This window comes from Adiantum capillus-veneris, chromosome 9, assembly GCF_014529385.1.
Source record: "Adiantum capillus-veneris isolate H3 chromosome 9, ASM1452938v2, whole genome shotgun sequence".
Taxonomy (NCBI): domain Eukaryota; kingdom Viridiplantae; phylum Streptophyta; class Polypodiopsida; order Polypodiales; family Pteridaceae; genus Adiantum; species Adiantum capillus-veneris.
Window position 1 is genome coordinate 69,991,438 of NC_140939.1, and position 26,674 is coordinate 70,018,111.

A 26,674-nucleotide genomic window follows, 5' to 3' on the forward strand; every position below is an offset into this window, starting at 1 on the left:
GTCCATATTCTACTGGCAAAGTTTCACATAAAGACACTTGTAAGTGTTGACCGTTAGCTAAATTTCATAACCTTAGACAAAAGAGTTTAGTCCTAATGTGCAAAAATGAAATGATCATATAAGAAACTATAACTATATAAGCAATCACAGTTAGAGGCCTTGTCGCACACTTCAAATTGACAAAAGCTTTGACAGACTGCAAGGGACAAAAGATATTAAAAGACAACTTTAAAGCCGAACAGGAACATGAGAACCCAGTTGAAAACGAAAAAGTGAAAATTCAAGAAAACCGGAGTGATGGGAGCATGGAAACTTAAAAAGATCCATGCACAACTAGCATGAAGTAGACAGAAAAGAGACAAAATATCACAACAGATAATTATTTTGTTCCAAATAAAAAGAAAGTTCAAAGGCAAAATACCAAAAAGAGGGCTTTCACCTTCCCAAACTCTGTTCCAAATCAGAATGTATTGATCACATTTCGCAAATCACAAATGAAGTTCAATACGACAAGCTCCGAAAAAACCATTCCTTGATAGATAAATAGGGAGACGCACAACTCAACTCGAAAGGACTTTTCTCAACAGCGAACTTCCCTCCAAGACTAACATATAACCACTTTCTTAAATGCAATCTCCTTGCCGAGGTGGTCTTCTAAAGAGGAAATGAATTCAAGCATATGCGTAACAGATTTGATCGCTGTAAAATAAATGTTCAGAAAAAAATACTCTTTCCCCACCAAATCAGCAACATGTTTGGATGGGCACTCCCTTGAAAATGCTAACCCTCAGAGGATTTACATATACACAAACACTCGCATGCAATTCACCACCTACAAGTGGACAACACAGCTACTTTTCCCCTAGTCAGGCATGCAAAACATACGACTGCTCACTAAAGGTGGTTGTTCACAATACTTCCAGAAAATGACAGGAGAAGATACTCATGTTGACCCATGGCTTTAGAACTCTTTCCTCTTAAAAGTTAGCCTCTCTATAGACAAACACCAAACTAAAAAGAGACTTCTAACAGGGAAAAACCAAAGAGGGAATAAAAAAATCCAACTCTGTTTAGTTTAGTGAGTCTACAAAATAGAAACAAAAATAAAGTAGGACAAAAATCCTTGTGGATAACCCGTCTCTAACAGTGATCCACATTGTACCGAGAGGCTCAGCCTCACCACGAAGGTGATCACCAAACCACTATTACACTCTCATCAACAAAACCGCAACACCCTCACAATTTCTGCAGCCAAGTTCCCAAAAAAAACAGTAAGCGGGCGCCCAGATGGACAAGCAAACTAAGCAAAAGAATGTGAACCTAATAGCAAGACATTGTTACTTACAGATTTTATTGAAGGCAACAATATCACAGCTTTGGATAAACTCGCTCCTCGGCTCCTCAGTCAAATACTCCTCAATGATGCTATCAACAGACACCAAGTCATCCACAATGGTCATCATTATCTGCAATTTCTTGATGCCATACCCAACAGCCACAAGCTTGGCTGCATAGCACATATGTTTAAATCTTAGCGTACCAATCCAACTCTAAAAGCTGCACTATCAAAACCATTTGCTACTCACAAGCACCCCAGAAAAGTCCAGGCATATTGACACTTCGAACTGCTTCTTCAAGCTTCACCATGTCAGTTTCATCATCCCACGGCTTCACATCCAGAAGGACCGAAGACTTCCCACCTGCTCAATGTCCAACAAGAGCATAAAAAACATTTCAACTGCAGAAACTGGTCAAGCTCTTCACAACGCTTCACGTACTTTCTTTCTTTTTGGTTGATGCAGCCTTCTGTGCCTCCCGCTCTGCATTTGCTTTCTTCTCCTCCTCTGTTTCCTCACCAAATAGATCTAGATCATCGTCATCATCTTCTGCCTTTCACTCAAAAATAAGCCATGTCATGATTTATGTTGATCATTACGTGCATGAAGAAGCAGCAACACCAGCATGCAATAAAATCACCTCAGCAGCAGGAGGCGTTGCAGGGGCAGGGGGAGCGTCTACAACCAGCTCTCTTGTTTGCACAGAGGGAGATCCTGAAAGCTTGACTCCAACAGGAGAGCCTGGGAAACTGCAAAATATGAAGGCGCATGCTTAATAAAGCATGAAGCGCAATGAAGGAAAACAAATCAAGACATCAAAATGCCAGCCTGTCAATCTTGAATTCCGGAAGCAACCAACCTACACATGATAAGAAGAGTATGAGGGTCTTATGAACTCACTGTTTCTGCAGAAGGGCTGAAATGTGATTGTGCCAGCGTGAAACATTTGCCAGGTCACTTCCAGGTGCTTGCGGGAGAGCACAAAGTACAGCGACATCATCCTTTGAGGGCTGATCACTGGCATAGACCCACAGAAAGTTTATCATTAAAGACCACCATCCACCTAACACCAAAGCCTTCCGGAAAATCACTATGCCAGAGCTGTGAGAGGGTAGGCATTTACGACTCTTTATCCACAGTTTCTCCATGGCAAAACAGTGAACAGCAGCAGTATTCATGGACATCGAAATACTGTAAACTAGTTGAGCAACTACAGAGCCACATAGACAAGCATCAAAGTACAGTTTTGGATCTACTTTGGATGGGCGGGGGTCTGCCTTTGCAAATTGCCGTCAGTGGACAGAAGCTACAATACAAGCTCTCAAATTGGCAGGCCTAGCCACCGCAAACAACTTCAAGGGACCAAATGAAGCAAAGCTGATGGCCACAAGGTACAAATAGACCCACCACAGCAAAAGCAGAGTTAATAGAACCACGAGCGGAGGGATCTCCTTACCCGGAAACGTAGCTTTTTCCGGACAAGTACCCGTCGAACTCCTGCAGACCAGAAGGAGAGCTGAGATCAGGAAGCTCCACGGGCGCCATTGAAGCTTCTCTCGACCCTTGCTGTAGCCTGCTTGATCGAACGAGACAATGAGGGTTTTGGGTTGTCGTCTACTTTCTACTTTATAGGTTCATGCTATAGCCTTTTGTGTGATAATCCTAGCCTTTTGTGTGATGGATTATCAGACCTCAACTAGTCTTGCTTGGTTAGGAATTGGTATTGTGTTGATGTGTTGTTGTGAGTTAGAAACAAAAAATTTACATATAGTAGATTGTATTGTAGATAAATGCAAAATTTAAATTGGACTATTGACTTGGTCATCTAGTAAGCGTTGCAAGAGAGTGTACAAAGCAGAGAACGTTGTTTTGTCAAGCTACATGAAAACCATGTGACATGTGACTAGTTGCAGTTTTCACTATGCAATGAAGAAATGACATAAGCTACGTACCATATAGTGCACGTCATACAAAAGTGACATACAAAAATATGGTGGAGAGTCGGCACTATGACTTCCCAAAAATTATAAGGCACAGAAGTTGTGCCTTACCGCATAGTTTAGCTTTGTAGTTCAAGAAAATGCATAGACATGGAGATTTGGATGCAGATAATGAACCTTTACAAGTTGCTGATGCGGATTTTTTGGTTGGTGTGAGTCCTAATATTACCATACATCATGATACTTGTGGTGGCTAACATTCTTTCCACATTCAGCCTATCTGTCATGGTCTCTTCCTCTTTCAAACTTCTCTCACATCGATCATGTCTATCGTGATATCCATCATCATGTCGATCATGTCTACCATGATCTCCATTATCATCTCTTATGTGACTCTTGCCATCAAATCGACTGTCACGTTCACTTTTGCTACCATGTCTACCATCAACACTGCTTTTGTGTTGTTCCTCACCTCATGCTCAAGCTCCTTTTGTAGATCTTCTCCTTCTATCATCAAGGACAGAAATCCAGTGGAAGTCTGAATTTAAATGCTCCCTTTTGTGTTTCTATGCTGGTGAGAAAACTTGTGGCGAACTACTTAGGAAGCTTTGTGTCATTCTCTTTGAGGCTTTGCCCAAATGTTCTCTACATATCCATGGTATATATCCCTACGATCATCATGCTATCTATGAGTCCTTCGATCACTATCTATCTAGCTAACATGCCTTATACATTTAGCCTCTCTATCATGGTCTTCCTCTTTTTTATTTCTCTCATGTCGATCATGTCTACCGTGATCTCCATCATCGTGTCAATCATGTCTATTCCAATCTCCACCACCATCTCTTTTGCAACGTCTGCCATCAAATCGACTATCATGTTCACTTCTACTATCATGTTTACCATCACCACTGATTTTGTGTTGTTCCTCGCCTCATTCTCAAGCTCCTTTTGCAGATCTTTACTTCTCTTTCTATCATTAGGGACAAAAAGGCACGAAAGATTGAATCCGAATTCTCTCTTTTTCATTTCTATGCTGGTGAGAAAAAAATTTATTGAGTGCATGTGCGTGGATGCATGCTTATGGAGAGGAAAGAGTAGGAGATAGAGAGGATAGGTTTAAGGCATAGGGCAGTGAAACCTTGGCTCTCCACCCATCCATATGCCATTACATAGGCAACCCCCGAGCTGACTTCACATTGGCCCATGGCCTTATGTTACTCCCTCTTTGGAGAAGTGTTTTGGTCCTTGAAAACAAAAGTGGGAATTTTTTTCTTAAGAACGCTAATGTTTTTTTAAGTGGCACCTTCTTCAAGTCTGTCTTTCCACTTGACTAATGCTTGGCAACGCACATGCTGACGTATGTAGATCATAATAGTCTAAAATGCACTCGGGTTCATGCGGCTAGGTTGGAGGTTTAATGAAATCCACCAAAATATGTTGGTCAATGGCAGTGGCGTCCCTATGCAAGCGTTTACGTAAACGACTTACATAAAAAACCAAATGAATACGAGAGTGTGTAGGTAAAGAAAGTTTATAAGCCATATCTCCAACTCGCTTGAGTATCTTAAAGAGCCCACAATATCTCGAAGATAATTGAGGTGTTGGTATAGTTTTAAGACTTTTTGAATGTTCTAGCACACGTAAAAATACCTTTTCTCTTTTGTGAAGGTTACTTGCCGACGTTTTTCATGAGAATACTTTTGTATCTATCATGTGCTTGTCGAACATTTTGATGAGAAAGTTTCAGCACCATGTGATCTTGGAGAAAGTTCTTGACTTGTTGAGGTTTTTTAGTTGCCAACCCCACCGTAACTAATGATCTAGGTCGAAAACCATGCATAAGCATGAAATGATTAAATCTAGTCGTAACATGCTTTCCACTATTGTAAGCAAAACACTATGGCGAGAAGACCAAGAAACTATGGTGAAAATCTTGAGGAAATTTTGGCAAAGTCTTCCTTGTTAACTGGAGAAAAATCTCAACTAAAAATGACAAGTTTTTTTCATAAAAATCAAAGACTGAGATAAAGAGTATGGCTGACTAGCTGTGTGCATAAACTGATAACTAACTAACATAAATAGAATGCCAACACGGCATCGAATGCATCTAGCCCTCTCTATACATAACCTATGGTGAGGCCTCATAAAAAGGGGTGCTCTAGCAAACATGTATCACCAAAGAGATCTCAACCTTTGAGAATCTCCCAAGTCAAAAACACCTCACCACAGCGTGTCAAAGGCTCATCAAACATGACATGACTATAGTTTGAACCAAGTCTCACAAATGGTCGGGTAACTACCAAAATATCTAAGTATGGCTCCACAAATGATATATGGGGCAATGTTCGCAACTCAATGTACATGAATAACTAATTGCTACTAAGTGTAGTAGGATTTGCATGTAAACAAGGACCAAGTTGATGCCATCAGTAAATAATCATCGTATTCCTGTGGGGATAAAAATTATCTCAAAAGAGCTAATCATCACTCAATAGTGTAAGAGCAATAATTGCTCAACGCATAATGCATACATACTCCCATTTGACAAATTGACCTTGTTGCAAAGTAAAACTGCATGTACATGTGAGATCTAGTAGACCAAGCCAACAATGGTTGTGCACAAGCTAAGATTTTCAGTGTCTCAAAAGCACAATGGCATACACAGGCCAAAAAAAAGCATATGGCTGCTACTAGATAAAATCCTCTCTGAAAGCCCTAAAGAGTAACAAAATGTTTGTAAGTTGCAAGCCTGTAACCCCACTTGTGCTGTCATTGCCAAACACTTTTCCTTAGACAAAAAGTGGTCCTTGGCCGATGATATGATGCTCACCATCTACTTGTCAATGCCAAATCTTCCTCCAAGCAATGTGCTACAAACGGATGCGTGGAGAGCCATGCAAATACCGAGAATAGTGCACTACAAACCATAAAACAGACTACTCGGTATACCTGGCAATCCCATAAATGCATAATCCGAGCGGAGTGCTACACCGACACAACAAGAGAGTGTTACCATACACATGTGGTAGTGATGTGTGTGAGCACACTAGGACCGTCGGGGCATTTTTTCCCTCTTTAAGAGGTTTTTCCCCCCGTGCATTGTATATACACCCATCATTCTAGGGCAATCAATCTTTCCATTGCACACTAAGTAATACGCTCTCCGTTGTGTGCCTTGAGATTCCTTCGTCTTCTCCAAGGTGTGTGCATTTCTCTGTAACCGTAATTCCAGCAATTGGTATCAGAGCAGGTTGCATCCTCCTGAGCTTAGTAGCCAATAGCTCTAGCACACACCTGCTCACTTTCTTTGATTTTGGTGAGCTTTGGTGAAGGCTCATTTTGACCTCCGTTTCCACTACAGCCAGGTCTACACATGCAATTTCATCATTTTGTGCAAGTTTTTTGTCAGTGCCAGTTACTGCATAATAGGTCCATACAGTCTACTGCGGGTGGTGCTATATAGCACATGCTGCTCTCACTCAGTTTCTCCTCATTTCGAGCAGATTTCACATCAGGTGCAGGAATTTTCCATGGTTGACAACAACATAGATGTGTTCAAGATGTTTGTTGTTGAGGACAGATTGGATGGGTACAATTACCTTATGTGGGCTTACATGCTGCAACATGTTCTTGTGTCAAAGGGCATCTAGAATATTGTGCAGGGCATTGATGTACGTCCTGGTTCTAAGGATGTAGGGGATGTTGAGGATGTTGTAGGTCTTGCTGCAAGGATTGCTGCTCTTATAGTTGTTTTGCCTACGACAGAACAAGCTCATTGGGATGTAAGAGATGCACAGGCTCATGCATTGATTGCATTGTCTGTGAAGCGCACTATCACTCCTCACATCCATTCAACAAAATCTACAAAACAGGCTTGGGATATTTTGGTTGGTGTTTATGCAAGCCGCAATGAGGTTAAAATGGCTTTGCTGCGTAAAGATCTTGAATCAAAGATTATGCATGAGGAAGATGAAATGGACACCTTTCTTGCTGGTGTCAAGGATGTTAATGAGCAACTAGTATCTGCAAGAGAAATCATTTCTGCCAGTTCACTTGTGCAGACTGTTCTTGATGCTTTGCCAGATTCTTACCAGACTTTTGCTAGTACTTAAAGACTTATGACCCAAGGAAATCCTGAAGTTGATAAAGTTTGATGCATTGTGCACATTGTTGTTGCAAGAGTCACTTTTGAGAAAAAAACAGGACTAGGCAATGTGCAGTTGAACAGGCTTTTATTGCAGCTCAAAGAAAAGGTGGGAACAACAATGTAACCACTTTCTTATGGTTCTGCTGCAAGTGGCAAAACTTCTATTCCTAATGCTTCTGCTGGCAGCACTTTGTCTAACAATTTTGGTGATAAGGGCAAAGAGAAGATACGTTGCCATTATTATAAAGCTAACGATGACTTGATCAAGCAGTGTCCAAAATTGAAGGCAAAAGAGGCTAAGCAGAAAGAGGTTGGATCCAGCACAGGGTCCAATACAAGTGCAGCAATTGTAGAGTCTTCTGTCAAAGGAGATTGTGATGCTGATGTTGATGCAGAATAGGCATTTAGTGCAGAGTGCATTTATGATCCTATTGTCCATGATGCATGTATGTTAGTTGCTATAGATTTACATGTGTGGTATTTTGACAGTGGTGCTACAAAGCACATTACCTCACATCGTGATTGTTTACCTCTATTGAGTATGTCCCTCATGGGAATATGGTGACTTGTGCCAACAATGGCTCTTATCCTATTCAAGGAGTTGGAAAATTTGTGCTTACTATTGCAAATGGCAGTTCTTTTAAACTTGTTGATGCATTGTATGTACCTGGGATCAAAAAGAACCTTTTGTCTATATCTGCACTTGTTAGACTTGGTCTTGTAGTCAAATTTGTGGATGACAAATGTACAGTTCATGATCTCAGTTTTGGTGATGAAATTGTTGCATCTGGCCTTTTGTGTCGTGGGCTATATAAGCTCACTTCGTATGACAAGTGTGGACAAAATTTTGCAAATGCCATTGCAGATTCAAGGGTTGTCTCAGATGCAAAACTGTGGCATGCACGTTTTGGGCATCTGAATTTTTCAAGTTTGCTACGTTACAGAAATCTGATATGGTTGCTTCTTTGCCGCGTCTTGAAGCACCTGTGAAACAAGTTTGTGAAAGTTGTATTTTGGTAAAATGCAGCGTGCTAAGTTTCCAAAGGATGGGTCAATTCGTGCTACATGCAGATTGCAACTTATGCATAGTGATGTTTGTGGGCCTATGCAAACCTCGTCCTTGGGAAATTACTTGTACTTCGCGACTTTCATTCATGACTACTCCAGGCATGCATGGGTGTATCCGTTGAAAGCTAAGTTCACAGTGTTTATGTGCTTCAAGCAATTTCTTGCTATGGCTGAAAATGTCTCAAAATGTACTATGGGCACCCTCCGTTACGATTGAGGGGGGGAGTATATGTCTCATGAATTTAATGCATTTCTAGCTAGTCGTGGGATAGAACACCAATGTACAGTGCCGTATACGCCTCAGCAAAATGGTATTGATGAGAGGAAAAACAGGTCTCTTATAAAAATGGCACAATGTATGGTCAAAAGTCAAGCTTTACCACATTCGTTTTGGCTCGAAGCTGTCAAGTGTACCACTTATGTACTCAACAAGTGTCCTACGAAAGCGTTGCAGTCTATAACTCCATATGAAGCATGCAATGATAGAAAACCATCTACATGCGTCTTTTTGGCTGTTTGGCTTATGGTTTAGTGCCACAAGCGCAGCGCAAAAAACTGGATGATAAGGCGGGGATAAGGCTGTCAAATGTATTTTTGTTGGTTATAGTGCTGAAAGCAAAGGTTACAGGTTATATCATCCACAAATAAATTGTATTCTGGTTTCACGGGATGTTGTGTTTGTGGAAGATTCAGTTCAGCCCTTGCTGTCATGTACTAGAGACAATAATGTCAGCTCAAAGGACATTTATGACACTTTGTTGCCCTTTTTAAGTGGTGGAAGTTCGAATGTAAACTCCAATGAGGCAAATGTACAGCCTATGGGGGTTTCTAAAAATGTTACAGATCAGCCTATTTTATTGATGTAGATGTACATGATGTACTTGATGGGGAAAGGGCTGAAAATGAGCAGGCTAGAGTATGCCAAAATGGTTGGTGCACACTTTGCATGATAGTAAATTGGATGCACCTTTGTCTAGTGGTACTCGTTCAGGCTCTCGCCATGCATCTTATGCATCAGATTGTTATGCTTTGGCTGTGTCTAGTTTACATGATGTTGAGGAGTCTCTGTCTTTTGATGAATCATAGAATTCAAAAAATTGGATGGCTGCCATGCAATCAAAATATGATGCACTTATAGAAAATGGCGCATGGACTTTATGTGATTTGCCTCCTGGCAAAAAGGCCATTGGTACGAAGTGGGTTTACAAGTTGAAACGCAAGCTGGATGGTCAGATCGATCACCATAAGGCTCGACTTGTTGCAAAGGGTTATGCACAGCAAAAAGGCATAGATTATGAAGAGACTTTTGCTCCCACTTGTCGTATGACTACTGTGCGTATTCTATGTGCATTGGTAGCTCATTTTGGTTGGGATGTACATCAATCAGACATTGTTACTGCTTTCTTGAATGGTGACATATTTGAGGAAGTTTATGTAATGCAGCCTCACGGTTTTGCCATAAAAGGACAAGAGGACAAAGTGTGCAAATGTAAGAAGGCTTTGTATGGGTTGAAGCAATCTCCTCGTGCTTGGTATGAGAAAGTTGACACTCATTTGGTTAAACGAGGCTTTCGTAATAACAGTCCAACAGAAAGCACATTGTATGTAAAGCGTGAGGGTGATGTACTTCTCATTGTGGTTCTTTATGTTGATGATTTGCTGATCACTGGACTAAATGAGAGACATATTGCTGAATTTAAGGCTGATTGAATGCTACTTTCAAGATGAAAGATTTGGGGCTGTTGCATCATTACTTGGATATACAGTTTAAGCAGTGTGATGGTGGTATTGCCTTGTGTCAGAAAAGTTACATAGAGACATTGCTATGTAAGTTTGGACTTGAGGATTGCAAACCTATTGCCACTCCCATGGAAACAGGTTTGAAGTTAAGTCGACATGATGCTGGCGATCCTGCTGATGTCACTCTTTACCAAACTGTTGTTGGCTGCCTCATTTATGTATGCAACACGAGGCCATATATTCAGTTTGCAGTCTCACAGGTCAGCAGATTCATGCATAGCCCAGGGTCTAAGCATTGGCAGGCTGTCAAGAGGATTTTCCACTACCTTAGTGGCACTTTACATCTTGGCTTGTTTTACCCCAAGGGGATCATTGCCGCCATACTTACATGCTTTTTCGGACTCAGATTGGACTGGTTGTTTTGACACACGAGTGTCCACAAGTGGTTTTTGTTTCATGCTTGGTAGTCCATGTATATCATGGTTGAGCAAGAAGCAACCTATTGTGGCCACTTCTAGTTGTGAGGCTGAGTACATGGCAGTCTTCACAGCTACGGTTGAGTGTGTATGGCTCAGACGCCTTATGGCTGATTTGGGTGTTGGACAGGACACTGCCAACACTATCTACATTGACAGTCAGAGCGCATTGGCAGTTGCGAGGAACCCAGTTTTTCATGCTCACACAAAGCACATTGAGGTGCATTACCACTATGTCAGGGAGAGGCTCTCAACAGGAGAGATCAGCTTGGCTTATGTGACAACACAGGACAACCTTGCAGATTTTCCGCTACTTGAGTGGCACTTTACATCTTGGCTTTTTTTATCCCAAGGGAGGATCATTGCCGCCAGATTTACATGCTTTTTCGGACTCAGATTGGGCTGCTTGTTATTACACGCGAGTGTCCACAATTGGTTTTTGTTTCATGCTTGGCAATTCATGTATTTCATGGTTGAGCAAGAAGCAACCTACTGCGGCCACTTCTAGTTGTGAGGCCGAGTATACAAGACAGTCTTCATAGCTGCGGTTGAGTGTGTATGGCTCAGATGGCTGATTTGGGTGTTGGACAAGACACTGCCAACACTATCTACACTAACAGTCAGAGCGCATTGGCAGTTGCAAGTAACCCAGTTTTTCATGCTAGCACAAAGCACATTGAGGTGTATTACCACTATGTCAGGGAGAGGCTCTCAGCGGAGAGATCAGCTTGGCTTATGTGCTGACAAAGTACAACCTTGCAGATCTTTTCACAAAGGCATTGTCTCATGAGAACTTCAAAGATTTTCTCAAAGATTTGGGCTTACTCCCCTTTGTGGACTGATAATGTCCTCAGGGCATGGCACTTCCCTTTACTCATGTGCCAACTCTCGTTCACCGCATCACTCCAAGGGGAATTTGTTACCATATACATGTGGTAGTGATGTGTGTGAACACACTAGGACCACCGGGCATTTTTCCCCTCTTTAGGAGGTTTTCCCCCCCGTGCATTGTATATATGCCCATCATTCTAGGGCAACCTATCTTTCCATTGCACACTAAGTAATACACTCTTTGTTGTGTGCCTTGAGCTTCCTTCATCTTCTCCAAGGTGTGTGCGTTTCCCTGCAACCCTTATTCCAACAGAGAGAAGAGAGGAGAGGAGAGAAGAAAACACAGAAGCATTGATTACAATATCCCCCCGTGCAAGAGTGACCATTTCTCTCTTGCACGTATTTGATTTATAGATTTCTTGAATGGTCAAAGTGAGTGCAAACAGGCCGACCGGACATAAACGACCAAAGCTCATAAAAGAGCACTTGAAAAATGTACAAAATATATTTATTTGTATAGGCCTAGACCGATCAAGCCCTTTTCCACCTTTCAGCTGTAATAAATAGTAGAATATCAATTCCATAACATACCTCTCCATTGGAAAGCAACTGTCCTCAATTGCAAAGATAAGAAATCTACAAACGATACTTGTAGAAAAAAAACAGTGATCGAAATCTGTGTAAAAAATATCACATAGTAAAAAAAAAATTTATTAAACTAACCAACATTGCTTATGCTTGCTATCATCCACATACTACCTATTCTAGTGTCCCATACCACTAGAATAAGCAATATATGGCATACCCTGATGAATCAGGATATTATTGGTCACACTCATCATTTAATAATCAATTCTCATCATTTTCAAGTTCAACACTATCGCTATAGAAAATCATCATATATCCATTCCAAATCCAAATCCAAACATCTGCCAACATGTACCCTTTCAAATCCAAATCTAAATATCCTTCATTTTGTATACCCGAGTAACAAAATCATACCGATTACATGGTGGTTAGCCACTGTAGCATGATTTTGTGATCAGTGTTGCCTAAACCGGCAAATCTACACCTGATGTGCCGCCTAAATCGGCAAATCGACACTTGTGCTGCCTAAACCGACGAATTTGCAGTGATATTATGTAAACTTTTGAGTCTGTTGTGTGCTGCCTAAATCGGCGAATCGGCACAGGATGAATGTTTACACAAGTGCCTAAATCGGTGAATCTATGTGATTGTGACCAATGGACCAAGCAAGGGATAAAAAGAAAAAATTTGACACAAAATTAGAGTATGTTCTAGTAGCAAAGCACTTACAAATTGTGGCTTGATATCCTAGAGCACCCTAGCTCATAGGAGGAACTGCATAGCTAATGAATAATCATAACAATAAAATTTCATGCAGTGCAAGTAGTAAGCCCTGATCATAGTAGTGTCTGCGTGTGGAGTGAGCTATAATTAAAAGAGTCATAATTTGGATGAAGGGGATGTTGCAAATAGAATTTATGTATAAACTAGAGAGAGTTGCGGCTAACAGACTAAGACCAAAACATAGTTAATGGGGGCTGACAGGTGGAAAATGGCTTGATCGATCTAGGCTTATGCAAACAAATAGATATTTTGTACATTTTATTATCAAGTGCTCTTTTATGAGCTTTGGCCGTTTATGTCCGGCCGGCCAGTTTGTACTCACTTTGACCATTCAAGAAATCTATAAATCAAATATGTGCAAGAGGGAAATGGTCACTCTTGCACGGGGGAGATTGTACCCAATGCTTGTGTATCTTCTTCTCTCCTCTCCTCTCTCCTCTCTCGCGGTCTGCTCTAGGAGGCTCATCTATACGGTCTCCCTCGCTCTATCTCGCTCTCTATCTCTCTCTATTTGTGTATCACGCAATTATGCGTTTATGGGATTGCCAGCTATGTCGAGTAGTCTGTTTTATGGTTTGTAGTGCACTATTCTTGGTATTTGCAAGGCTCTCCATGCATTCGTTTGTAGCAGTGGTATCAGAGCCCAGTCTATGCTCCAAAGATTAAAGATCTCGATAATCAAAAGCTAAGTATTTCATTTTTTTAAAATTATCTCTTTATTCTACTTGAATATGCTTTTGAGTGATTGAACTTGCTCACTATTAACTTTCTTTTTAATTGATTAGAGTCACTATGAAAATTGAAGTATCTATGGCAATCAAACATATAAAGCATCTCATGTTTAAAGAAGTCCTTGTTATGATTTTTAAGCATTATACAATACAAAAGGAAGATGTATATAGGCTTGGTTTGGGATTTGTAGAAGACGAAGAAGTTAGAAGAGAGATCTTCACTGAATAGGCGTATGTTGACGAGACGTTAATGGAATTGAGCTCACGATTCAATTCAAAGAAGGCTAATCAAATACGTGCATGTGTGAAAAAACTCTAAGCAGCTTCAAAGGTCTCAAAAGAATGTGTGTTATATGATATCCCATTAAAAAAATTATCGAAAACCGACGAGCGGTGTTGACGAGCAGTAGGAAAGTGGTAGATGTTTCCAACGGCTCATCGAACCTTCCACTGCGAGGCATCGATAGGGTAGCAGATTGCACTCATCAGTCATCTTCTTTTGAAAGTACTACTACATCCCCGTGTGAATGAGTCCTCTCTTGAAAACTCAAGAGAGTCCGATTGACCTTCTGCAAGAAAAGTGTCTACTCCACTATTATCTAAAACTGGCCATGAACCGTTTGTCGCTGCAGCCTTTGAAACAACTAGTTCGTTAGCATTGTTATCAACGGCCCCAAAACCGACACCACTCGTATGCACATGCAATCTGCACACGACTATCTCTCTCTCTCTCTCTCTCTCTCTCTCTCTCTCTCTCTCTCTCTCTCTCTCTCTCTCTCTCTCTCTCTCTCTCTCTCTCTCTCTCTCTCTCTCTCTCGTCGAATAACGACCACAAACACCTCTAGCTCTGTCACTTTTTCTCAATTCCCAGCCACCATCCAACCAATTGCAGAGCTAGAAGGAGGCTAAGGTGTGGACTCCCCTACCACCAGTGTTCGGGAAAAATGTGTCTGTTGGAATTAGGGTTGCAGAGAAATGCACACAGCTTGGAGACGACGAAGAAAGCTCAAGGCACACAATAGAGAGTGTATTACTTAGTGTGCAACGGAAAGATAGATATCCCTAGAGTGATGGGCGTATATACAATGCACGGGGGAAAAAACCTCCTAAGGAGGGAAATAATGCCCCGGCGGTCCTAGTGTGTTCACACACATCACTATTACATGTATATGGTAACAAATCCCCCCTGGAGTGATGCGGTGAACGAGAGCTGGCACATGAGTAAAGGGAAGTGCCATGCCCTGAGGACATGATCAGTCCACAAAGGGGAGTAAGCCCAAAGTGTTGCGGAAAGCTTCAAGCTTCTCACGAGACAATGCCTTTGTGAAAAGATCTGCAAGGTTGTCCTGTGTTGGCACATAAGCCAAGCTGATCTCTCCTGCTGAGAGCCTCTCCCTGACATAGTGGTAATGCACCTCAATGTGCTTTGCGTGAGCATGAAAAATTGGGTTCCTCGCAACTGCCAATGTGCTCTGACTGTCAGTGTAGATAGTGTTGGCAGTGTCCTGTCCAACACCCAAATCAGCCATAAGGCGTCTGAACCATACACACTCAACCGTAGCTGTGAAGACTGCCCTGTACTCAGCCTCACAACTAGAAGTGGCCACAGTAGGTTGCTTCTTGCTCAACCATGATATACATGGACTACCAAGCATGAAACAAAAACCACTTGTGGACACTCGCGTGTCAAAACAACCAGCCCAATCTGAGTCCGAAAAAGCATGTAAGTCTGGCGGCAATGATCCCCCCTTGGGGTAAAACAAGCCAAGATGTAAAGTGCCACTAAGGTAGCGGAAAATCCTCTTGACAGCCTGCCAATGCTTAGACCCTGGGCTATGCATGAATCTGCTGACCTGTGAGACTGCAAACTGAATATATGGCCTCGTGTTGCATACATAAATGAGGCAGCCAACAACAGTTTGGTAAAGAGTGACATCAGCAGGATCGCCAGCATCATGTCGACTTAACTTCAAACCTGTTTCCATGGGAGTGGCAATAGGTTTGCAATCCTCAAGTCCAAACTTACATAGCAATGTCTTTATGTAACTTTTCTGACACAAGGCAATACCACCATCACACTGCTTAAATTGTATACCCAAGTAATGATGCAACAGCCCCAAATCTTTCATCTTGAAAGTAGCATTCAAATCAGCCTTAAATTCAACAACATGTCTCTCATTTGGTCCAATGATCAGCAAATCATCAACATAAAGAACCACAATGAGAAGTACATCACCCTCACACTTTACATACAATGTGCTTGTTGTTGGACTGTTATTACGAAAGCCTCGTTTAACCAAATGAGTGTCAACTTTCTCATACCAAGCACGAGGAGATTGCTTCAACCCATACAAAGCCTTCTTACATTTGCACACTTTGTCCTCTTGTCCTTTTATGACAAAACCGTGAGGCTGCGTTACATAAACTTCCTCAAATATGTCACCATTCAAGAAAGCAGTAACAACGTCTAATTGATGTACATCCCAACCAAAATGAGCTACCAATGCACATAGAAAACGCACAGTAGTCATACGACAAGTGGGAGCAAAAGTCTCTTCATAATCTATGCCTTTTTGTTGTGCATAACCCTTTGCAACAAGTCGAGCCTTATGGCGATCGATCTCACCATCCGGCTTGCGTTTCAACTTGTAAACCCACTTCGTACCAATGGCCTTTTTGCCAGGAGGCAAATCACATAAAGTCCATGCGCCATTTTCTATAAGTGCATCATATTTTGATTGCATGGCAGCCATCCAATTTTTTGAATTCTATGATTCATCAAAAGACAGAGACTCCTCAACATCATGTAAACTAGACACAGCCAAAGCATAACAATCTGATGCATAAGATGCATGGCGAGAGCCTGAACGAGTACGACTAGACAAAGGTGCATCCAATTGTTTATCATGCAAAGTGTGCACCAAGCATTTTGCCATACCTCTAGCCTGCTCATTTTCAGCGCTTTCCTCATCAAGTAGATCATGCACATCTGCATCAGTAATAGGCTAATCTGTAACATTTTCAGAAACCCCCATAGGCTGTACATTTGCCTCATTGGAAATTACATTCGTATTTCCACCACTGAAAAGAGGCAACAAAGTGTCATAAATGTTCTGTGAGCTTACATTACTGTCTCTAGTACATGACAGCAAGGGCTGAACAGAATCTTCCACAAACACTACATCCCGTGAAACCAGAATACGTTTTGTTTGCGGATGATACAAACTGTAACCTTTGCTTTCAGCACTATAACCAACAAAATACATTTGACAGCCTTATCATCCAATTTTCTTCGCTGTGTTTGTGGCACCAAAGCATATGCCAAACAGCCAAAAACACGCATGTGCTCAATAGAAGGCTTTCTATCATGCCATGCTTCATATGGAGTAATAGACTGCAAAGCTTTCGTAGGGCACTTGTTTAATACATAAGTGGCACACATGATGGCCTCAAGCCAAAAAGAATGCGGAAAATCTTGGCTTTTGACCATCCATTGTGCCATTTCCGTCAGTGACCTGTTTTTCTTATCAGCAACACCATTTTGCTGATGTGTATAAGGCACTGTACATTGGTGTTTTATCCCACGACTAGCCAGAAATGCATTAAATTCATGAGACATATACTCCCCCCCTCAATCGGAATGGAGGGTGCCCATAGTACATTTCGATACATTTTCAGCCACAACCAAAAATTGTTTGAAGCACATAAAAACTTCGGACTTCGCTTTAAGCGGAAATACCCATGCATGCTGGAGTAATCATCAATGAAAGTCACGAAGTAAAGGTAATTGCCCAAGGACGGAGTTTGCATGGGCCCACAAACATCACTATGCACAAGCTGCAAGCTGCATGTGGCCCGAACTGAACCATCCTTTGGAAACTTAGAACACTGCATCTTACCCAAAATACAGCCTTCCCAAACATGCTTGACAGGTGCTTCAAGAGGCAGCAAAGAAGCAACCATATCAAATTTTTGCAAACGTAGCAAACTGGCAAAATTCAGATGACCAAAACGTACATGCCAAAGTTTTGCATCTGAAATAGCCCTTGAATCTGCAACAGAATTTGCAAAATTTTTTCCACACTTGTCATACAAAGTGAGCTTGTACAGCCCACGGCACAAAAGGTGTTAACCCTCACGGCTCACCGACACCCCATCACCTACGACGGACGTGTATTATGTATTTGGTAGAGTCAGGTACCGGGCTTGTCAGACCAATAGGAAAAGGGTAAGAGTGATCGCCGATGAGAGGCGCACTCTAACTGGGACATTCAAGGGATTAGTTGGCTAAGCATGGGCGCCCAAGTGTGAATGGGGTGAGCTCATATAAAAGCCAACTAAACCTAAAATTCACTCATTCTCTCATTTGTGCAATAATAGAGTGCTCTTGCTCCATCTCCATCTCCATCTTCTTCTTCTTCACCTCATATAAAAGCCAACTAAACCTAAAATTCACTCATTCTCTCATTTGTGCAATAATAGAGTGCTCTTGCTCCATCTCCATCTCCATCTTCTTCTTCTTCACCTCCTCGTGTGTGTGTGTGTATGTGTGAGAGAGAGAGAGAGAGGGAGAGTGTGTGTGCGATCGAGCATTACGAAGGCACGACGGCGGCGAAGCGGTTGAGTGCGGCACGACTGCAGCTTCTTCTTCATCGCGGCGAGGAATCCTCCACGGCAGGAGCATAGAGCGGTGAGTGACACACCATTGCCCTCTTTTGAGCTTGCTAGATTAGTCTTGTTGTGTGCTTGGAGCCATTTGTGGCTCGCACACGGTGTATCGGCAAGTCCCTTGCTTCGACAGTGCGGCAAGGAGCGCACATTTTTGGCGACGTTGCCGGGGAATCGCCCTGCACTAAGCCCAAGAGGCACTTTGTGCTTCTCCTATGAGTTGTTTGTAGTAGGGAAGAAGAGGAAGAGGAATGAGTTGTTTTTCTGCAAGTTGTTAATTTCTGTATTGTCTGCAAGTTCTGTGATTTCTGCATAATGTTGTGTTTTTTGTTTGCACACAGTCTTTGCACAATTAGTAGTCGTTAGCTTGTTTGCAGTGAATGAATAAGTAGGAAGGCAGTGAGCAATTTCTGCTTGCACACAGTTTTTGTCAAGGTTTGGCTGCACACAGTGTTTGCACAGCAGGTAGTGAGAGAGGAAGTGGGTGGACACTTAGCTCACTGTCAGCAAGCAGTTAACAGATTAGTTAGTGGTTAGCAGCACTGTTAGTAAGCAGAGAAGGTAGTGAGCTGTACGTGAGCTGTTGACTGGGGACCTACACTAAAATTTTGATCGAGATCGAGATCATTTCCCCAAGCCCAAGCCCAAGCCCAAGCCCAGTCCTCAGTCCTCAGGCTTATGATATATACTAGACTCACTCTTATATATATATCCTACCCCCTCAAGAGGGAATGAGAGCATGTGGGGCAAGTTCTCCACTCTCCTCCCTTCTCTTCCCACTTGCACCCTTAGACTTTCTAATTCGGGCCTAGTTCCCTACTAGAAATTGACGGTTTTAGGGAGCTGAGGTTTACATGTCAGACAAAAGAAAGGCTCAGAATTGCAGCAGATTGTCAGCAACTATGTTCAGTTGCAAAACACCCAAAATTACTAGGTGAGCAGCCTTCACGGGCCCTCACTGACACTTCTAGGGGATCCAAGTCATATGAACCTACGCTCTGCACGAGTGTTAGAGCACGAGCATATTGGTAGTGTCTCCATTTACGCGGGCACCCATTATTCCTCCACCCTAGGTTCTGGACCTTCGGCCGGGACTCAAGGTAGCGCGACCCAAGATCCTCATATCGCGTTTAGTGATTCTTCCTCTGACTACGAAGTCATGGAGGGGTATCCTACACCAAATCTTGATAGTTCAAGTCAAGACATGCATGCCATGGGCCCACGGCCCGGGTCCAGCGTGTTTAGCCGCTTAAAAGAGACCCTTAGTAGAGCTACTCACTCCGAACATGCGGTTAATGAAATAAATGAAGGGAGTGGGGAAGTAAATTCATCATTCATGCCTAAAATGGACCCTATGCTTCTTGAGAGTGTGCATGTGAATGTTCCATCCACTGCACCTCTTGATCCTTTAGGACTATCTCCCTCTGAGGTTTTACTACCCGATGGTAGGAGTCTTGCCGAAGTGCAAGAGATCGAACGCTATATGCAAGCGACAAGGGAGAGGGAAATTGAGAACCTACGAAGGCTAGAACAAAGTCGAGCCCTGAAAGCAAAGGCTCCTATGACAACAATCATGCCAGCCGAGCAACCGAGTGCTCCCAAGGTAGCAGTCACGGAGGGGCAAGCTATGGGGAACAATAATGCTTCCACTTCAAGGGAAACCTCCAGCACGCCAGGCCTAGATGGGATATTCCTAAACGAAAATTGGGAGTATGACCTACAAGCAGAAGCTTTAACTGATCGGTACAAAGGACACACCTATCATGTGGGTTGGTTAGATGTTCTACAATCCACATCGGGTGCTACTAGCATAGATGAGCAACAACAGAAAGTCTGTGATGTCCTCCATAGGATTGTCGAGTTAGAAAGACAGAACACAGGGATCAACATGCCTTCAACAGGCCTAATGAGATTCTTGGATACGAGAAAGGCCAACCAACCAACCCTGTCACAAATGGAGACTCCCTCAGTGAGCCCCATTGATCCTCCATATGTTGTTTCGCCAGGAGCCTCAGTACAATCTGAGCCCACAAGTGGCAGCTTTACCTTCCCAGATCTAGCTCATCTTTCTCTTAATGACACTACAGCTACCATGCATATCCCAATGGTGAGCATGACAAGAAGTACACCATGAAGTTCATTTGTTAACACTGCGCCGATGCCTAGTAGCACAGTGCCCCCAACTATACCTACATGTATGTATCAATCATGTGCACCTGTCGTACCTCAGCCTCATGTAGCTCCTACACCTCCGATTATTCCAAGAGCTTACAATCCACAATGGAATTATCCAAGCTCTTATACAAGTGGAGCCATGCCATTTAATAATAACATGCCATATCAGGCACCCCCTATGCCTAGGGCCACTCCTGTAAACTTTGGACCACCGTCTGGTACACCACCATACGAAATTTGGGACCCAAGAGCCGCGCGTATGCCAAGGCCAAGGCCAACTCCCATCTCACATGTTGTTCCAGGAGCACATACACCCATTATACCTGCTCAAATAGGAGATTTGGCAGCATTTGCTCAAACTATTGGTCGCTCTATTGCGGAAAACATGCGTAGTGCACCTGATAGAGAGCCTAGGAGCAAGGCGGTTCAAGTAGCTAAGCTCACACAGAAATTCAATGGAGACGGAGATGCTAGAAAGCATATGGAAGTCTTTGAACATGTGTGCGATTCCTTGGAAGAGCACAATGAGCTACATAAGTGTAAGGCTTTGAGTTTGACCCTAAGCGGAAAGGCTGGAGATTGGTATAGAACCTTAAGAGTAGAAGAAAAAACGATCTACTCTACTCTTAGGAGACTGTTCTTAAAAGAATACATACGAGAGGGAGTACTTTGGGGTGTAGCCTCTCAGCTCCAGAAAGCCCAACGAGAAGAAGGTGAATCCGTGAGAGACTTCATTAGTCGCCTAAAGAATTTGAATTCTCGATGCAATCCAAACGAGCGATTCAACAACAACCAATTGCTCGATAGATTCATTAGGGGACTACGACATGAAAGTATTTATAATGGCCTAGTCATTAGAGGTATCACTACTTGGGAAGCAGTCACTATGAATGCAATCCAATTGGAGGATAATTTAATGATTGCAGGAGAAAGAGTGTCTGCCGAGCCGAAGTCTAGTAGCTCGCAAGCATCATGGCATGAGCCATGAAGATAAAGCCAATCGTGAAAGAGCAAACGATATCTGAGATGACTTTGGCAGATCTCACAAAGGCCATCCAAGAAAGCCTTAGGGGTAATCGTGCTCCACAAAACACTCATATGAATCGAAGAAGGGAGCAACAATGGTGCTCAATTTGCTTGGGCCCACATACTACGAGTGAATGCCCTACTTTCAGAGTAAAGTTTAACGGGACTTGTAACGCGTGTGGTAGGTATGGCCATCAAGCGAAGGATTGCCTAATGCTTAAACGCATCATGGAAAATAGACCGCCTATAGCTTGGGCAGACTCACCTCGAGTTCCTGCATTGATGCTTACCCCACCCATGGAGCAACAATTGCCATTACAGCACATGGTCCCTAGAACCCAAAATGTGGTCCAAACCACACCGTTGCCACCTCCAGTGCTAGGACCGCAACCCCCTCATCCAAGAGTTACACCTATGAACCAAAAAGGTTGCGAGTCATCTAATACTTATGTAGATTGCGAAGAGGACATAGACTCTAGTATCACCTATGGAGTCGACATGCTTGAGGAGTGTCCGATGTACTATATGGAAGACCATTGGGGACAAATCAAACCGGTATATCAACCTACTGCGCTAGCAGAAAGAGGCCAAAACATTAATAGTTTTGCCAAGAGACCACCTCTTCAATGCTACGAATGTGGTGGACCACATCGAGTAGCTGAGTGCCCCATTAGAATGCAAAATAATGCTGCACTAATGCAAACAAGTCAAGGGAGTGCATTGGCAATGCCAATACTCACTTGTAATCGTTGTGGCATAGATCATTTGATCGCACAGTGTCCTAACAATCCAAACGCACCGAAAATCACACCATTGAACATAATAGAGATTGTTGATGGGACACCACCAACTATAAACATAGCACCAGTGAATGCACTCACACGGTCGATGCTCCAAAAGCAAAATTACATCCTCGAAGAGAGAGATGCTGCATCCATTGGCCGAGCGAGAAAGAAGAAAACACGAAGAAAGAAATCCCTTAATGCTTCTAGCTCAAAACCTAGTTCAAAGACTAACATAGGGACAGGAGAGGATCCCGTGTATATGAATGACCCTGAGGATGACTCAGATTCGATAGAGACCACGGAGACCAAGACTATTACTACAAAGGAAAAAGCCAATGAGGAGGATCACAAGAGGGAATTACGACGAGCACCAAAAGAGTATTCAAAGTTAAATCACCCAGTTGCGAACCCCCAAGATAAGCCGCAAGAGACGAAAAATGAGGATTGCAAGAGAAAGATTGGAACCTATCCAAACCCAACGGTGGAAATTGAACGAGTCCAACAACTGACGGGTTTGGTGGAAGAAACTCAACGAATATTAGAACCTGAACCCAAACATATCCAGATGTCAGACACAGTGTTTCCCACACAAGTTCAACCTCACAAGAACTACAGGCTGTTAGCTATACCCAGTATCATTCGGGAAGAGAGTGAGGGTAGGACATCTGAAAGTGGACACACACCTTTCCTACTAGAGAGAATGTTTGGTGAGGGAATGCCCGACCCCCTTGAGGAAGTGGAGATTCCATCTTCACCATTCTCTTGTCAGGATCCTACGTCCCACAAGATGCCATTAAATGTTGCCAAATTGATGGATTTCATGTCTTCAGAAGTTAGAACCACCATCATGTCCAAACTATATAAAGACCCCGAGCTAGTCTCAGCTCTTCGAGCCTTCCTCAATGGAGAATTACAGGCCGGATTACCACAGTTTGCACATATGAACAAACCTGACTCGGTAATGAATGATGAGGAACATTTAGCACCACCATCTGACCTAGCGGGACATGAATCTGTAATTGAAGTACCCGTTAACAAGTTGGGGCAATACTTTGAAGGTGATGAATCTAATGCTACTCTACCAATCACTACTAAAGGATTAACTGTAAAGGGAGTCCTTGACGGTGGTGCGGGAGTCAGTATGGTGACAAAGAGTTGTTGCGAGTCTATGGGGCGACCTCACCTTGAAGCCACAAGCGTAGTGGTAAAAATGGCTAATGGATCTATGGTTACGCCTATTGGAATGCTTAAGGATCTCAGGATCAAGGTCTTGGGACACAAGGTAAGGCAGAATTTCATTGTTATGGATTTTTCCAAGCATCCTATGTCATTTGAGATGATCTTAGGGCGTCCATTCATGAGGGAAGCAAAAATGGTGCATGACTGGTCCAAAAACCACGTCTACTTACAGTTCAAAGACTCTGTCATTCGAGTTGATCTTTTAAGTGGTCGAACGCATCCTCTAGGAAATAAATTCATCATTGATAATCGATCAGACACAACAATTCACTCAGCTCCATTACAGTATTGTTACACGTGTAACGAAGACACGGATATTGGGGAGAACTCTCCTTATATGGATATCCTACCCGGAATGGCTGAGTCAGACAATGTCGATTGGGTACACCTAGCGGAAACTATAGATACATGGGGAGCTAGAGCTGCATCATGGGTAACACCAGATGGGGAAGAGATACCACACATTGCACCAGTAAACATGTTAGGTGTAGCGCATGTAATATCCGATGATAAGAAAGAGGCACACCTACCTGAGAGTGAAACCGATGATTCCTCAAAGGCTTCAGGCCAATACACATCAGAAACGGAATCTCAGGGAGAAATAGATTCAGAACCTGAGGAAACATCGAGTGAGCCAAGTATAGAAACTGAACACTCAAGGTCTAGTACGACCATCTATGGTAATTTATATGAGAGTGAAGAAGATACAAGCGAAGACCTATCAAGCGAGTCGAGTTCAAACATTTACCAAAATCAAAACCTTAACAAGAAACAAAGGTCATATAAGAGACGACGATATCGAGCAAATGTGAGAGCTAGGATAAACAAGGAAAGATCTACTGCAGAATGGCTTAGCTATCTAGGGGCATGTGATGCTCATCGAAAGCTAGTAGACAATTGGGGTGAACATCTCCAGAGTGTCATGTGGTGCAGCCCGCGACCCATTGACCTCGCTCAATTGGAGGTTACAGAGCCAAAATTGAGTCAAACTATAAGAAGACGTCAAAACCGAGAGTTAGCACAACAACAAAAGGAGGCAGAACTAAAAGAAAGACCTCCATCAGGACAAGAGCCTGCTGACTTACATACGGCTCCTGAACATTTTAAATCTTATACCACGGGGGAGCGAAAGGTTGTGTATGCCAAAGCCCAACGAATACCTACCAATGGAAGCAGTGGAGTCTATGATGGTCCAGCGGTAGTGAAAGAGATAGAATTAGCAGAACCAGGTGAGGAGTCTAAACCAGTCTTTATTGGTCAAAACCTTACCGAAACTGAAGAGGCTGTACTTAAGGAGCTCCTCAAGGAATACAAGGATATATTTGCTTGGACATATCATGACATGAAGGGAGTTCCACCTTCTGTGGTGCAACATACAATTCCCATGATCAACACTGCTAAACCCGTCCAGCAACGACCCTATCCAATGAATCCTAAGTACGCCAAAATTGTACAAGAGGAGATTGAAAAACTTATCCAATGTGGATTCATATACCCTATTGAGCACTCAGAATGGGTTTCTCCAATAGTCATTGTGCCAAAAAAGAATGGGAAACTAAGAGTGTGCGTGGACCTCAAGAAAGTTAATGCAGCTACTAGGAGAGATCATTATCCCTTGCCATATTCAGAACATGTGCTTGAAAGAGTTGCGGGCAAGGAAGCTTATAGCTTTTTAGATGGGGACTCTGGCTACAATTAAATCACAATTGCATTAGAGGACCAAGCTAAAACTGCTTTTATCACAGAGTTTGGAGTGTTTGCATTTCGTGTTATGGCTTTTGGCTTAACAAATGCCCCTGCTACATTCCAACGATTAATAAACACTGCGTTTAAAGAATTTCTAAGGGAGTTTTGTGAAGCTTTCCTAGACGACCTTTGTGTTTATTCTTCTTGGGAGAAGCATTTGTTATATCTACGAAAAATATTTGAAAGGTGCAGATTTTATCGCATCTCATTGAACCCTTTCAAATGCCAATTTTGGGTTAAGCATGGAGTCATTCTAGGGCATATAGTGTCCAAGAACGGGATATCCACAGATGAGAGTAAGATTAAAGCCATTGCCGATTTGCCACCACCTACGAACTATAAAGGAGTTCAAAGATTTATGGGCCATGTTGGTTATTATCGAAGGTTTATTTTAAACTTTGCCGAGATAGCGCGTCCATTGTACAAGCTTCTTATCGAGTTTCACTGGACGGAAGAATGTCATCAATCTTATGAGTTATTAAAGAAGGCCCTAACAAGTGCTCCAATCCTTCGAACACCTGATTGGAATGTACCTTTTCATGTGCATATTGATGCATCAAATTTTGCTATTGGATGTGTTCTAGCTCAACCAGGAGAACATAAATTGGACTACCCTATTAGCTTTGCAAGTTGCCAATTAAATGATGCCAAGATGAACTACACTACTACAGAGCGCGAAGGTCTAGCTATGATTTACGCAGTAAAGAAATTTCGCTATTACCTTCTTGCTACCAAGTTTGTGTTTTATGTTGATCATCAAGCATTGCTATATTTGGTAAACAAGCCGTGTTCCACAGGTCGAATTACACGATGGTTGTTAATTCTTCTTGATTTTGACTTCACCGTTGTTGTGAGGCCTGGGAGGAAACATGTCATGGCGGATCATTTATCTCGTATCCCTAATGGCGCAGCTCCTATGGGGGTTGATGATGAATTTCCTGATACTCCTTTGTTCATTGTTGAACAATGCCTGAATGGAGTGAAAAGATTGTTAACTTCTTAGTTAATGGTTTTCCACCCAAAGAACTGCGAAAAGATATAGCTCGAAAATTAATCAAGGAATGCGAACCCTATTGCTTACTGGCTGGAACTCTCTATAAGAGAGGAAAAGATGATGTTCTTAGATGCTGTGCTCGCGAGGATGAGTATTTATATATTCTACAAGAGGCACACATGGGTGTAGCTGGTGGTCACTTTTCAGGAAACTTGACTGCCCGAAAGATCTTACAGTCAGGCTATTGGTGGCCCACTCTGTTTAAGGATGCATCACTTTTTGCAAAGGGATGTGATGAATGCCAACGTTTCAACAAGCCACAAAGAAGAGATAGGATGTCTCTACATCCCATCAAGGTAACCCAACCATTTGAAAAGTGGGGCTTAGACTTTGTAGG

The 26,674-nt window shown here is 42.6% G+C and overlaps 1 protein-coding gene across 1 annotated transcript; it reads right to left on the reverse strand.

Moving 5' to 3' along the window:
- Window positions 1-1,051: 1,051 nt before the first annotated feature.
- LOC147450646 (elongation factor 1-delta-like) lies at window positions 1,052-2,954 on the reverse strand. The gene is made up of 7 exons (XM_086519790.1): window positions 2,794-2,954; window positions 2,238-2,354; window positions 1,978-2,086; window positions 1,779-1,890; window positions 1,587-1,700; window positions 1,346-1,507; window positions 1,052-1,245 (listed from the first exon to the last, which is right to left on the reverse strand). Coding segments are annotated over exons 1-7 (705 nt in total). The 5' UTR covers window positions 2,883-2,954; the 3' UTR covers window positions 1,052-1,243.
- Between the last annotated feature and the right edge of the window lie 23,720 nt (window positions 2,955-26,674).

Coding starts and splice junctions, on each gene's coding strand:
- LOC147450646 (XM_086519790.1), bottom strand. CDS start 2,882: ATGGCGCCCGTGGAGCTTCCTGATCTCAGCTCTCCTTCTGGTCTGCAG. Junction 1,701..1,778: donor ATCAACCAAAAAGAAAGAAA/GTACGTGAAGCG, acceptor GACATTGAGCAG/GTGGGAAGTCTTCGGTCCTT. Junction 1,508..1,586: donor TGGACTTTTCTGGGGTGCTT/GTGAGTAGCAAA, acceptor TGTGCTATGCAG/CCAAGCTTGTGGCTGTTGGG.